This window comes from Mus musculus, chromosome 9 (genome assembly GCF_000001635.26).
Source record: "Mus musculus strain C57BL/6J chromosome 9, GRCm38.p6 C57BL/6J".
Lineage (NCBI taxonomy): Eukaryota > Metazoa > Chordata > Mammalia > Rodentia > Muridae > Mus > Mus musculus.
The window spans coordinates 78,134,596-78,150,337 of NC_000075.6; the positions used below are offsets into that span (position 1 = coordinate 78,134,596).

General features: G+C 44.5%; 1 protein-coding gene across 5 annotated transcripts in view; it reads left to right on the plus strand.

The window, feature by feature from the left end:
• The window catches only part of Cilk1 (ciliogenesis associated kinase 1), a 63,035-nt gene that overhangs the window by 25,516 nt on the left and 21,777 nt on the right, over window positions 1-15,742 (plus strand). For 3 of the 5 annotated variants that reach the window (NM_001163780.1, NM_019987.2, XM_006511304.2), the window contains exons 3-5: window positions 1,001-1,055; window positions 5,381-5,502; window positions 6,599-6,678. In NM_001163780.1, coding sequence (NP_001157252.1) covers window positions 1,001-1,055; window positions 5,381-5,502; window positions 6,599-6,678 — 257 coding nt within the window. The remainder of the gene's footprint in view (window positions 1-1,000; window positions 1,056-5,380; window positions 5,503-6,598; window positions 6,679-15,742) is intronic. The other 2 variants (XM_030244466.1, XM_030244465.1) reach the window with 1 other exon arrangement.

A 15,742-nucleotide genomic window follows, 5' to 3' on the forward strand; every position in this document is an offset into this window, starting at 1 on the left:
TCCTGTATCATCAAATTCGTGACTACCACACCATCACCAAAAATCTCCAAGTTCTATTGGCCATCTCTGGCCTACAAAGAATAAACTTGAGGCCGCTTTCTTCAGGCCAAGTTAGTTAGTGGTAGTCAGACGGTAGTTAGTGGTAGTCAGACGGTAGTTAGTTAGTGGTAGTCAGGTGGTAGTCCTGGCTCTTCACACTGCACCAGGCTCCTGGTTAGGGTTTTTGTTGCTGTGATAAACACCATGGCCAAAAGCAACTTGGTGAAGAGAGGCTTTATTTCTTTTTCCAACTCTCAGGTTGCGCTCCATCACTGAGGGAAGTCAGGGCAGGAACCTGGAGGCAGGAGCTGATGCAGAGCCCATGGAGGAGTGCTGCTTACTGGCTTGCACCTTGCCGATTGCTAAGCTCAGGGATGTCACTGTGTACAGTGAGCTCAGCCTCAATCACTAACCAAGACAGTGTCCCACAGACTTACTGCAGGCCAGTCTGGTGGGGACATGGTCTCAGTTGACAGTCCTTCTTCCCAGGTCTGTCTTGTTTGTGTCAAGTTGACAAAAACCACGCAGGCCCCCAGTTTCCCACTGCTGCTGGGAAGTTTAGTGATTCACACTTGACTGACTGAACCAGGGTTTAAAATGAGGTTTTGTTTTGTTTTGTTTTGTTTTTTAAATAGTATAATATTTTATAAAAATTGAAACCAACGTTGGTTAGGTTCAGGATAAAAAATTAATAATTATTTTTATTTGTGTGTATGTACCCATTGAGGCCAGAAAAGAACATTTGAATCCCCTGGAGATGGAGTTTCAGGCAATTTAAGCTGCCTGATGTGGGTGCTGGCTATGTGGGTAGCCATACCGCTGAGTGAGGGTTCTCTGCAAGAGCATGCAATACCAAGCCATCTCCCCAAGCCTGAATAAAGACATTTTTAAGAAATGGTGTGAATATTTCATAGGCTGAAGCCTATAAATAAGCATGCCATTTCCTTTTCTTCTCTTTCAGAATGAAAAGAAAGTTTTACTCCTGGGAAGAATGCATGAACCTTCGGGAGGTTAAGGTATTTATTAATTTACCAGAATGATTCTGTTTGGCTGACTAGAATAGCTGTTTGTGTGGCTAGATTTGCAGTTGACGTGGTCACCCCATTTGTCTTTTCTCACCAATGCTGTGAAAGCAGAGGAAAGACACTATACAGTTGGTGTCTGACAGCAGGAGAGCGCAGCGTTACTTAGTGAATATCTCGTTACTAGAGTGCTTTTGTCGTTAATGGCGTTCTCCCACCAGCATAGCTCAGTGACTGGTGATTTGTAGCATGGCCCCCACTGGTGTCATTCCTAATTACTGATGCGAAGGACACTGCCTGTAGCTAGTTTTTCCTAGCTATGATAGCAGTGCCTCTTGCACTTTTTTGCATGAATGAGTACTCTGTTGGGTGTGATGGAACTCTTTGACCAACACTGAGCTTGGTCAGCATTGCACAGTGTGTGTTCACTGTTTTGTTTGGTTGTTTGTTTGATTGGTTGGTTAGTTTTTTTCTCCCTTTGTTTTTTCTTTCTTCCTTCCTTCCATATTCATTTTTTGGGTTTTTGGTTTTTGTTTTTGTTTTTTTTTTTCTGATAAGGTCTGCCTATATCTCATAGGTTGCCCTTGAACTAGAAATCCTCTTAAGTCCTATAGCTTCTCACTTGCTGTGATTGTCAGGCTCCACAACGCCTGATAAAAAGAACCTCCTGTTTTTGCCTGCCCCACCCCCATTCCCAGAGTCCAGCACTGATGACAAGCCCCGCCCAGACCTCGAGCCTCCTCAGCAAGTTCTCAGAGCAGAGCTGATCTTCACTTTTGTTCCCTTTTTTTTCCTTTTCTCTTCTTCCTCTCTTCTTTCCATCCTGCCTCAGTCATCTCTTATGCCTCCCCTGGTAGACTGACTGCTTGGGTTTTCCATATGTAATTACTTTCCTGTGCATTGGAGAAGTGCTTCATCCATTGTTAGTCCTCTCAACCCTGTTTGAGAAGCCCAGAAGGATATGAAATCAGCCCACTTAGTACATGGAATTAGGGTTTCAGGTCTAGAGCAGGGGCCTGTAAACTTCATCTATAAAGGGCAAAGCAATAACTCTTTTAGACTCCATAAGCCTGAAGGTATTGTTGAAGCTATTGTCCGTGTATATATGTAATGAGTAAGAAGTGTTGTCAGGTGTGCTGGTGCATGACTGTCATCCCAGCACTTGGGAAGCTGAGACAGGTGGATCTCTGAGTTCAGGCCAGCCTGGTCTATGTATCGAGCACCAGGCCAGCCAAGCCTACATAATGAGATCCTATCTCAAAAAGAGAAAGAAAGAAAGAAAGAAAGAAAGAAAGAAAGAAAGAAAGAAAGAAAGAAAGAAAGAAAGAAAGAAAGGAGGGAGGGAGGGAGGGAGGGAGGGAGGGAGGGAGGGAGGGAGGGAGGGAGGGAGGGAGGGAGGGAGGGAGGAAGGAGTTGAGCATGATGCTACCCACTTTTAATCTCAGTACTCAAAAGGCAGAGGCAGGTGGATCTTTGTGAGTTGGAGGAAAGCCTGGTCTACATAGCACATTGCAGGACATCCACGATTGATAGAGACCATGTCTCAAAAAGGAGGAGGAAGAGGGAGGAGGAAGAAGAACAGGAGGAGGAGGAGGAAGAGAAAAATATAATTGGATATAATTTTATTACAAGTCTCCCAATTTGAAGAATGGTATTTGTTTGCTGGTAATCTGTAACATTAAGCTTGATTAAGGTTTAAGGCATTCAGGACTAGACAGGTTGCTCAGAAGTTAGGAGTACTCACTGTTTTTGTAGAGGACCCAGTTTGGTTCCCTTCCTAACACACACGTAGATGGCTCAGAACTGCCACCAGTTCTGTCAGACGCAACACCCTCTCTGGCTTTCTTAGGCACTTGCAAGCATGTGGTGTACATACATACAAACAGGCCCAACATACACATACACACATACATACACACACACATACACACATACACACACACATACATACATACATACATACATACATACATACATAAATGTGTTTTCTGTTGTGAAAGTGATTGCAAATACTTATATTAGTCTTACAGAGATCCATCTGCATCTGTCAACCAAGTGCTGGGATTAAAGGCAGGCAATGCATACCACCAAGCCTAGCCACATTACATGCATTTTAAATTCATATTCTATGCTCCCAGTTGGGCTGTTGGCCTCTGAGAAGCAGACACTGTCTTCCGCCATGTTTATCCTTAGGGTATAGTACATTTCAGTTTTAATAGTGAGGAAAGCATCGACCAGTCCCTGGAGGGCGGTGAGAGGGTCAAAATGGATACTATCGATGTACCCATGGAGTGCACCCCTGTGAGAACTGCTGGCTTGTTTGCTACTGATGCTTAGCTGCTCTCACAAAAAAAGCTTGTCTCCACTCCTTCAGAAACGTTTCTATAACCACACAAGACGCTTGTTTTCTGGAAATAGATCTGGGTAATGTGACCACACAAAATTTAACTTGCTCAGTAACCTCACTGAAACGGGATGAAATGGGAGCTTCAAAGCTGCTCTTAGACATGGCCTGTAATTCATGCTTCAGACAGACCATGCCTCAGAGCCGAACCTCTGCCCTCCTTCTAGAAAAGCTCTAAGTCCCACTTCCCTTTTTTCTAAATGAATTGGCTGTGAAGCTGCTCATCGAGTGATACCTGTGACGCGTTTCAAGCAAACGGGTAGGAAAGATGGCTGCAGTCAGCGCAGCCAGTGAACAGCAGCCTGTGTATTTCCTCATGGGAAAGCAGGAATCCAGTCCAAACAAAAGAAATAATCAAGCTTGTTGGGTCATCCTAGAAGACTGTAGCCAAGCCAGCTGAGAACCCAAGCCAGCAGCATGACTTGGCAAGAATTCGTCCTTTGGGGTTAAGGTTCCAGAAGGTTCTTCCTTGGGCCTTCTCTGCTGGCCATGTTTCCTCACTGGCCCAAGCTCCATTGTTCCAAGTTCTGATCATTTGGGTCCTTCTGGACTGAGGTGTTCACTTTAACACTTCCTTCTGCACACATTTTGTTTGGTTTATTGGGGTTTTTGGGGGTTTGGGGATTTTGGGGGGGGGTTGTTGTTGTTGTTGTTGCTGCTGCTGCTGTTGTTTCTAAAGGTTTTTTGAGACAGAGTTTTTCTCTGTGGCCCTGGCTGTCCTGGAACTCACTCTGTAGCCTAGGCTGGCCTCGAATTCCGAGACCCACCTGCTTCTGCCTCCCAAGTGCTGGAATTAAAGGTGTGTGCCATCACCACCTAGCAAAATGTGTGTTCTTTTTCATTCAAAGGCAGGGAAGCTTCTATGATTTATCAGTATTGATTTCATTGCCCGAGGTGGGAAAAGACTTTTTAAGGCAATGGGTTCAAACTCTGGTCATCCAGATAGGACCCCCAGAACTGAGTATCTTTGGATATTGTACTTGAACACAGTTGCTGCTCACTAATAGTAGGTCAGCAGTTTTGTTCACTGTTGACAGATGGTGTATATGCAAGTCATACATGCAGGGCTACATTCAAATGAACTTTAAAAACTATGTATGCAGGCTAAGTAATTAGAAACTCCTGTATCATCTTCTGAACCGTGGCCATGTTCCTCAGCGACTGCCTGACTTTCTCACCTTCGTTGCTCTTAGACCTTTCCTTTAGAATTTCATCAATAATGTGTCTTCATTCCTCTCTAGTAGTTAAAACTTACATTGTAGGAAGGACCATTTTGTCTTAGACACACAAGTCTAATGAAGGTCTAGAATCAGGCTGTGCGCCCCAGTCAGGCTGTGCGCCCCAGTCAGGCTGTGTGCCCCAGTCAGGCTGTGTGCCCCAGTCAGGCTGTGTGCCCCAGTCAGGCTGTGTGCACCTCAGTCACACTATGAGCCTCAGTCCTTTGGGCGATTTCCTGTTGAACATGTCTGTAGGCTACTGCCTGGTGATCTCAGCCTTAACCAGCTATACTCTCTAGAGCTAGAAGATTTAAAACCATGGCTTGCTTTATTGGTTCTCCTCTTGACACTTGCACAACCCGAATTCCATGCTTGTGAGGGTGTAAGCCTAAAATAACCTGGGCCTATTGCCACAAAAATAGTCCTGACCTATTGCTCTGGGCTGGGTACAGCCAGAAATACCAGCTCACCTTCCGATGTTCACCTTCCAGCCTTCTCGTGAATTGATCAAAGTCATCTTTCTAGATAAAGTTAAGTGACCTCAGAAAAATACTGTTTATTACATCACCAATAAAATGTAACCCATGGCACCTTCTCACTTGGAGACTAGACACTGTTCTCTGTGTGTGCTTAGGGTTTCTTTCCCTCTTACACAGATTTATTTTTCTAACTTTGTTTTGTCTCTCACCATCTTTCAGTCTTTAAAGAAGCTTAATCATGCCAATATCGTAAAGTTAAAAGAGGTTATCAGGGAAAACGACCATCTTTACTTTATCTTCGAGTACATGAAGGAAAACCTTTACCAGCTCATTAAAGAAAGGTATGGTTTAGTCATAACCTTATTCCTTTTAACAAAGTGTCTTTGAGATTTTTTTTTATTATTTTAAAGTGTACATGTAGGGACTATGTGTGTGTACAGGTGCTCACGAAGGTCAGAGGCACCAGCTTTGTGCCATTGCTGGTGTTCCAGTGACTAGCTCTGCGCCATTGCTGGAGTCATGATGAGCCACCCCCACGTGGGTGCTGGGAACTGAATTCTCAAGGGTCCTCTACCAAGAGTAGTATGTGTTCTTAACCTTTGAGCCATCTCTCCAGCCTCACAACATTTTTATGCATTAAAATTGCAAAGTAGACATGCCTTTTGTTTTGTTTATTTTGGTTTTCCAGTTCTTTCTGTAGTCCTTTAACAGCCATGCCTCTGGACTCTAATGATTAAATTTGCCAGCTAGGTGAAGGACCCAGCCACATTCCTGTGCCTGGGAATGCTCGGATAACTCCCAAGAAGCAGCCTGCTTGCTTCCATTCATTTTGTAGTTTTTGAGAAGAGATCTCATTGCTAGGCTGGCCCCAGACTTGCTGCGTAGTTGAGACAGGCCTGGAACCCAAGATCCTTCCATGTCAGCAGTTCTTAACCTGTAGGTCATGACCCCTCTTATAGGGTCATATATCATATCCTGCATGCCAGATAGCTACATTTTTATTCATACAGTAGTAAAATTATAGTTATGAGGTAGCAATGAAATAAGTTTGTGGTTGGGGGTCACAGCATGAGGAACTGTATTAAGGGTGTCAGCATTAGGAAGGCTGAGAACCAGCTCTTTATACGAACCTTCTGAGTCCTGAGGTTGCAGATAGGCTACCGTGCTCAGGTTAGTTTTAGATACAGTGTTAAAGGTTTCTTAGTTATTATTATTATTATAAAAAGTTTACTCTTCCTTGTAACAGAACTGGATATACTTGCTGTTTATTACTTAGCTTCACCATCAAGTGATTCTTTTTCTCTGGTATTTATTATCAAAGGATCTAGTAAAATTTTCTTAATTTCGTACTATATGACCAGAATGACACAAACACAGGAGAGTCTCTTTAATACAGAAACTTGGGTTTTTAACTTCATTTTCTTCTGATCCATACAGAAATAAGTTGTTTCCAGAGTCTGCTATAAGGAATATAATGTACCAGATATTGCAAGGACTGGCATTCATTCACAAACACGGTAGGTGTTTTACAGTATTGTGCTTCTGAACAGCAGTGAAATGTCACTAGGTAAGTGACAGAGGAAGTAACAATGTGCTCTGTGATGCACTTCCAGAAGAGACCATAGAGTTGACAGGTTGACAGTGGCCTTCAGAATATGTTACCTTTGTACTTTGATTCCTAGATTTTTGTGTGTGTGTGTGTGTTCTTCAGTTTTTGTGTCACATTTATTAATCATAGATGGATCTAAGATTTATTTCCCACCACTTACTGATCTATCAACAAGAAACATCCGATCGGAATTCTGAGGTCTCTGTGTGCTGTGTCTAATCCATGCTAGCATTTCTGAACTCTGCTGCTCATTTTTCTACATCATTTGTATTCCAATTTGTTTCAAAGAGGGTCAGAGTAGTTAAACTATACAAATGGAGAAACAAAATAAATTAAAATTTGGCAAACTGATAAAGAGACAAAGGCAAACATGGTAGGGAGCAGCTGGGAGTAAGAGTCACTCCCCTCCGTCCCTCCCTCCTTCCCTAAGGGACCTAGCCAGGAGTGCTAGCACAATCCTTCAATCAACACTACAGAGGCAGAGACAGGCAGATCTCCATGAGTTTGAGGCCAGCCTGGTCTACATAACAAGTTCAAGGCCAGCCAGGGCTACATAGTAAGACCTTGTCTGAAGAAGAAAAAGAAGGAGAAGGAGAAGAGGTGAGGGAGGAGGGAGGTGCAGGTCTTGTGTGTGCTATCACAGTCTCTGTGAGTTGATAAGGTATACATCAGCCTGGTTGTATCTGCAGAATGCTGTTTCCTTAGAGTCAACCATCCCGCTCTGGCTCTTACAGTCTTTCTGCCTCCTCTACTGCATAGATCCCTGAGCCTTGCTTGAAGGGAGGGCTTTGATAAAGACATCCCACTCAGGCTGAATGTTCCAAGGTCTCTCATTGTCTGCACAGGGTTCAGTTGTGGGTCTCTGTGTTATCTATTGCAAGAAGCATTTCTGATGAGGGGTGAGCTGGGCACTGACGTATGAAAATGTAGCAATATGCTCTAACAAGTTGTTTTGTTGCTGGGTTAGCAGCTTCTTCCCTAGGGCCACGTGTCCTAGTCTCTTGACCTCACTACTGGTGTCAAGTATGGATTCCATGTCATGGAGTGGGCCTTAAATCCAGGTTTTTGTTTTTTCTAAGTGGTTGGTTACTCTCATAACGTGTGTGCCACTACGACACCAGTATATTTTGAAGGCAGGTCACTGTTGTAGGTTGCAGAGTTTGTAGGGATAAAGCTTCTAGTTGGGCACCAGCCAGCTTGATTTTTTTTCCATATTTGATGGCATAAATAAATGGTGTCTTCAGCAACAGGGTCTTACACTCTGGTTGTGTGTGTTGGGGATAAGGGGTAAACAGCATTTCCAATAGCCTAATATTTGGAGGACATGTCCAACATGCCAGTAAATTTTATTTCAGTAGAAGAAACAGGCAATAAATTTGGTTCTGAGCTTGTGGTACAAAGGAAAATATTAAACATGATCGAGTTTCCTTGACATAAAAATAGATTAGTTAGATGAGCATAGTAGTGCACAACTTTAATCCCAGCACTTGGAAGGCAGGTGGATATCTGTAAATTCGAGGCCAGCCTGGTGTACAGAATGAGTTCCAGGACAGCCAGGGTAGAGTGGTTACACAGAGAGAGAAAAACCCTGTCTCAAAAAAACAAAAACAAACAAACAAAAACTATACTAGTTATCAAAAGAAGAACTATTATTTTTAAGTTAATTTGTTCATTTTACATTTATTTATCTAGCGTGTGTATGTATGTATGTATGTGTCTGTGTCTGTGTATGTCACAGTTTGGCTGCATTAGTCAGAGGACGACTTTCAGGGGTTGTGCAATGAGTCCTCTTCCTTCCATCCTTCCGTGGGATTTGAACTCAGGTCATCAGGTTTAGAAGCAAGATTTTCACCTGCTGAGCCATCTTACCGGGCATAAAACTATCTGGATACCATGACCAGGAAGACACTTTCTCATGGGCCCCTTGGAGGGGGCAGTGTGTCACATGATCTTATAGTAAACACAGCATCGGGCTGTGTAGGCTGCTTTTCTGTGATATCCTTTATTAGGTAGGCCAGTCCCATCACCTGATCAGAGAAGGCAATTCTGCTGTGACTCGCCTCAGGGATGGCGTGGGTAGTCCGCTGAGAGCTTTAGCATGTCCAAAGGGAAGCTTAGCTATGTGCCCTTCAGGAAACCCTCCCCTTGTGTTTTTCCTCTTACCTGAGTTTGTAAAGGTTGCACAGCAGTGACCATGAGCAGGCATCTTCATCAGCTCTCTGGAAGGTTGCTGGTTTCAGCCACTGCAGAGGAGACTCAGATTGGTAACTTTCCCATGACTATGTAGCCAAACCCGGACATTTGTGAGGGAAAGCCAGAGTCCTCTGAGAAGGTCATTCGAGGTCATTTAGTATGCAGACAGTGGCTGATTTTGTATCAGTCTCTGTATGTTGTCACTGTAAACATTTCACTAAAAAAAAAAAGGATTCATTTCTCATTGAGGAGTCTGGGTTGAAACCTTTTGGCAGTTACCAGATTTGTTGTAAATTTTCAGTGGGTAGAAAAATGTTGTGTTGTACAAGGTGACACAGTATATCCAGGGCCAGGACCAGCTCTTTACTTCTAAGTAACTCTTCTCAGTTACAGAGTAGATGAAGCACAGGGACAGGCTATCCCTCGTGGTCATCCAGCACAGACTGTAATCAGTGAGTGATACACAGGGCTGAGCTGACTTGTTCATCCAGCTGGGCGAACCACTGCAGTACAGGTGAGCTTCCATCCCACTGACTTCGGAGCACTGACCGGCTCCTTAGCCTTTATTCACAGGAGTTCACAGTGGGTGATGTGTAATAGTCAAACACAGGATTTTAGGGACACCTAGGAGAGGGCACATGAGCTCAAAGGAGAAAAGGGAACCAAAGGAGTTCTTTCTCTACCAGCTTATTGTCAAGTAGGAAGCAGTCACAAGGTGTTAGGGTAAGTTGTTCTTTAACCCCAGAAGCTGAGACAGAGAGTTCCTTTTCACTCCTTTGCATGAGACTCAGATATCTATTGCTAGGAAGAACTCGCAGCCTTTCTCCTGAGACTCTACCTAATGACGCACTTATGTACTCATAGACACAGACCACCTACACACTTCCATACATGTCCATCCACATGTAGCTATCTCTATATGTACACATGCCCACATGCTTATCACTTGTATAGGCCCTCTTGTCCCTCACACGTAAACAGGGGCATGGGTATGTATGCAGGCACAAATATCTTCAGCTAACAGTTTAGCACTCCTCAGCAGCCCCTGGGAATTCTGCACTGCCATTCCCTCTCAAGCCTTAGGCACTGGGAATGTGTGCAATGTGAAGGAAGGTTCAGCAGTGGAGGGTCAGGCCTGTGCTTTCAAAACCTCACCATCCTGGCCATCACCAGAGGTGGACGTTGTTGACATTTTTCCCAACAGCGATATGCGTGGTTCTGGTTGGAGTCAACTCCATCTGTTACTCTTTTCATTCCTTGCCAACGTCACAGATAGGGAGAACAGAAAGTAGCCATGCCTCTCAAAGAAGAGGAGACCAGAGCTTTGAGAGGCTCACAGCTCTGCAGAGAGCGCACTGCAGTAATGCAGAGGAAGCTCAAGTCCTAGCCCCTTCTTGCTGCTGTTGTTGTTGTTGTTGTTGTTGATGATGATGATGATGATGATGATAAACAACCTTTTAAGAAATGGAGTATAGGGAACAAGAAAAGAGAGGTGGTTTGTGGGTAGGAGTACTTATTACTGAACCTGTGAGACTGAGTTCATTCTCAGTTGCAAGAATGAACAGTTCCTGCCAGTTGTCCTCTGCCCTCCACACACATGCCTCGGTAACACTTGCACACACACACACACACAACTAATAAATAAATGTGATGTTTTGATTTTGTTTTTTTAACTTACAGGGTTGGTGTGGTGGTGACTTGACTTCGGTTAAGTGCACATGCGCCTAATAGTCAACCTTTCCTGTGGTAGTGAAGCTATCTGATAAAAGAGTAACTTCATGGCACTGTCTAGTTTCAGCCCTTCCCCCGTAGCTCGTTCTCACAGTGAGAAGGTGCAGCTCGCCCTGGGGAGTACTGTCCTCTGAGAGGGAAGAACAGCACAGCGGGTGGTTGCTATGGCCATGTCTCCTGTCACTGACTATATTACACGCCCCCCCCCCCCATGGGGAATAAACACATGGCTCTGCTCGGTACTGACTGAACAATGTCAAAGCACATGTCCCTTGCAGGAATATAATCCAAATCGTATGCTTCCTGCTGACCTACCTATACAGCTGGAGGGAGGGGGGCTATATATCCACATCAGGTAATGGAAATGATTTGGGGCAGTGTTTTGCCCTGGAGATGATGCTGTATCTTTGAGCCTCACCACTGCCTTAAATGTGTGACCTTGAGGTGACCCTTTGTGTGCCTGTGCTGCCCTTCCCATGGCCTACTTTCTTTTCTTGATATAAACACTGTAGTTTTAGATTCAGGGAAGGAAGGAAATTGGGGAGGAAGGAAGGGAAAGAAACTGAGAATTATCTGAAATTACTTTTACAGCAGGAAGATGTGCCACATAAATTCATAATGTTTAAATACACTTATGTCATCTCTCCTTATTTAATTAGTCACCAGTAACAGAATATGGACCTGGGAAAGCCTTCCTTGAGGCTGTATTTTCCTTTCTTCCTTGAAGTTATTTATAAAAATCTTCTATCAGAATGAAAAGGGAAGCCCTTGTGTTATTCAGCAGTCAGGCAATGCCCTGAACTCAAATTAGGGCTCTGTTTCTGTGTTCTGGAAGCCATTTAGAACTGGGGGGTTTTTGCTGTGACAGTGCTCTGCTGTTGTGTGATCCCTAAATGGCACAGCTAGAAGGATTTCCATTGTCAGGTCAGGAGCCAGAAGGAAGAAGGGGGTCATTGTTATGGGCCACACTGTACACGTCAGCAGAGCACAGACCCAGGCAGAGCTCACTGCCAGCTCCCCACAGCTGACACTTGTCACTGGCCTCACAAGCCTTGATTCTTATCTGAAAAAAGGACACCATCTATGCAAGCCCACGTTGGCAGTTTGTGGGAGGTTGCCAGAGAGAACTGTCTAGTAGTTATCCTCAAAATGACCAGCTCTCGAAAGGCACTGATGTGCCGGCATTGCCCTTTAAAAGCTTTATAGATAGAATGTGTTTTATCCCACAAAGCAAACCTGTGAAGTAGATGCTAGTCTCTATTTTACTAATGAGGAAACTCCTCAGGCACTAAAGGGTTAAATGGCCACAGGCATCCTTGCTAGTCTACACATTCACATCCTAAGCTGAGTTGTCTTTTTAAATAGTCATGTTTCACTAAAACAGATGAAGTATGAAAAAAAGAAGCGAATTAGAGGAATAAGTGAGAAGCCTGACTCTTCATTCCCCCTTTGATGAACATGGATGCTCTCTGTGGGACTAGGATCAAGAGCGAGAGAGTACAGCCTGACTGTTGGGGGAGGGGTGCTCGGGACTTAGAAGAGCGTGGCTCACAGTGGACTCACAAGCGATGCTTGCATGAGTACCAGCCAGTGTGGTAGGATGGACTGAGCTGCAGAAGATGAGAGTTGTTGATGTGGGCGTAATAGATGGTGCCAGAGGGAGTTGGGGGGGGGTGTTGGGGGGGCTGTTCAAAGACAGATGAGTCACTATAAGAGAAATGCCATATAAGTTTCTAAATAATAATTACCCCAATTCGAGGAGGGAGGGGATGCTTACCAGGAGAATCAGCATTGATGTGGACTTGAGAGTCAAAGCACAAATCAAGGTGTAGGTGTCTGAGCCAAGAGGGAGAGTCAAGTCGTGCTTGGCACTCTCAGCCTCTGACAGGGTGTTCTTGGTGGGATTGTGAGTGACTTGTTGCCCCTGCCCATAACTCAGTTTCCCCATCTGTTGGTAAGCAAACAATGCCTGCTGTTTCTTCTTTTCACTGGAGAGTCCTGGAAACCATCCTCGGTACTTTGACAAAAGACAGCTCTAATACTTGCATAATTCGTCATTTGTTTCCAAGATGGGAACATAATATAGTCAGGCCTTCTGGGAATTGGCAGGTGTTCACAAGAGCGAAGGTCCCAAACACGGTGACTCAGTTATACCAAGATTTAAAACAGGCATCACTCATCTGGTGGGTAGATAATATATTTTTATTGGGCTCATAATAACCATCTGGATTTGTCCATATCAGATTTTTTTCTTTTATAGGAAAGGCCATTCTTGACTAATACTGAGTCACTCTTGAGTTTCTTACTCTGACAGCCTCAAGTTTGGTTCTTATAATTATTTATATTTGGTTAACTACAAACCTGGTTAGGATTCTTGAAGAAATCTGTCTATGGGAGGCCACTAGGTCTCTGTCAGGACAGTGGCAGAATAAAGATGAAGCACTGAACTATAATATGTTTTCCTAGTGCATGCGTACACATGCATGGACTCGTAGCTACAAATATACACATGCTGTAAAGAGGCCAACTTTACTGTGACTATGTTTTGTCTCACCCACACCACACCTGACTGATCTCAGTTCCTTGGGCTGTGCAAAGCAGGCGGCCCTGTGTTCTGAAGGAAGTACTTCCTCCTCTTACGTGTGTCTCCCGTGAATGTCTGTGATCATTTCTGTGCCTTCATCCTCATGTAGGCATGAGGTTCTAGGCTCTGATGTATCCACTTGGTCCAGCTAAGCCACCCACTGGGTCTGCAGTCCCATCATTATGCTATACAACTCTGCGTTTAGAATCTGACCAGCTGCTAAGCCCAGGTGTCTCCAGGATGGTGAACACAGAGGAGTGTCCTTCTCTTAAAACATTGCTACTTCCCATCATGCATCGCCATGTAGTGCCTTTTCACATCACAGTCACTTTCTGCTAGAGCACAGACAAAAGTAGCCTTGGCTCTTGCTTTCTGAGGTATTACAGGAGTGCCTGTTGTGGTGTGCATACCCAGCCATGAACCTCATCGAACCGCATCATCACCTGCTGTGATATGCATATCCAACTGTCACCACCCTGCTTCTGAGCCTGTGCACCTGTCAAGCAGTTCTCAGTTTCTGTCTTTAGGACGTCCTCCCTTCCATCCTCCCCACAGCTCTGGCCTACTCTCTTCGTCCATGTAGATTCATCAGTGTGAAGGTCCTTCCTTCCTACACGCCCATGTAGTTCCCTCAGTTCAATCAGCAATCACATGCTATGAGACTCCCTGGCTCTTTTTTGCATGCAAGACATTCAGAAATGTAAAAGGCCTTAACTGTTAAAGTGCTTCCATCTGCACAGTGAAAACACTGACCATATGTGTACATGATAGAAGTCTCCACACGAAGGGCCTGCTCTTCCTGTGAAGGCAAAGACCAAGAACCATAGCCATGTGGGTTGATCAGAATCCCCAGAGCCCAGCCCGCTCTTGGCAAAGCTTCTGAATCATTTCTTGGCAGAGGGGAAGAATAAGGAATGGCACCGTGTGTGATGGTTCCTTAGACAAAATGCAACTCAGCCTTGGAGAATGGTCAAGATTGGGATCGATACAGATGAAAAGGAACAGGGTACATTATCAATGGGGATCCATACAGTGAACTTAATGGGAGTAAAGAACTTCAGCTGAGTGGAGCAGATGGGATGGGTGTTGGGAGTCATGTTTTGCAGTGTGGTTGATTGACCCTAGGGCAGCATGCATGCTAGTCAGGTTCTTTACCACAAAAGTACATTCATCTCTTTAAGTAGAATGAAAGAGATCAGATTTATTAAACAGAGGCTGTGTGTGTGTGTGTGTGTGTGTGTGTGTGTGTGTGTGTGTGTGTAACATTGTTTAAATTACTAGAGGGTGTGAGAATCCAGAGATGCTCGTGGAAGGGAATGGTCCAGCCTTAGGCAATAAGAGCTGCTGGGAGGGCAGAGTGAAAGGGAGAAAGGCCAGGAGGAGGCATTCTGAGGGAAATGTGGGACTGTCCCATCACTATCAAAAGAACAGATTCAGGCTGGAGAGATGGCTCAGTAGTTAAGAGCACTTGACTGTTCTTCCAGATATCCTGAGTTCAATTCCCAGCAACCACATGGTGGTTCACAACCATCTGTAATGTGATGCCCTCTTCTGGTGTGCATAAAGACAGAGCACTCATATACATAAAATAAATCTTTTTAAAAGCCAACCAACCAAACCAGATCCAACAGAACTACTGAGTACTTGGCGATATTGTTTGAGGAGGACAGATTATTTGTGAGGTAGTTTTGGACAAGCTGATGCAGAGACGAAAGTGACATCCAGTCAGGATCCAATTAAGGATGTAGCTTTAAGGGTGGCTCAGGATATAATATTAGAGATGATAAACAGAACTAACACTGTGGGCAGAATCACCTAAGTTGTCTTTCCCATCTGAGTGCCAGTGAGGTTTAGAAGCATTCTGAGTGATGTCTGTGTGGGTGGTACCTTAGGGAGGAGGTGGCTTGAGGTTTGCAGAGCCATGGATATTGCCAGTAACTGGATCTCTGCATGTGCCTTGAAGACTCCCCCATTAAAGACCTCCTGGCCACATCTTGGCAGCACCACTGTAGCTGAGACTTCAGTGAGCCCTCATTGTTCCTCACAGTGTGAGTTTCACAATGCTTACCAGAGTCACAAGGCTGAGTAGACAAGACCCATTAATCTTTTTTATGTCTCTTTGGTTTTGGTTTTGGTTTTGGTTTTGGTTTTGGTTTTGGTTTTTCGAGACAGGGTTTCTCTGTATAGCCCTGACTGTCAGGGAACTCACTTTGTAGACCAGGCTGGCCTTGAACTCAGAAACCCACCTGCCTCTGCCTCCCAAGTGCTGGGATTAAAGGTGTGCGCCACCACTGCCCGGCTTTTTTATGTCTCTTAATTATTTTCTGTATTATAAACTTAATACAATAAAAATTGTTGTCTTTTGACATGGTATTAGTCTCAAGCTACTTCTGCTGACTTGATCGGGATGATCCCCCAGCCCCAGGACAGTTTGGTTTGCAGTTATCTCAGCCCACAAGTGTAT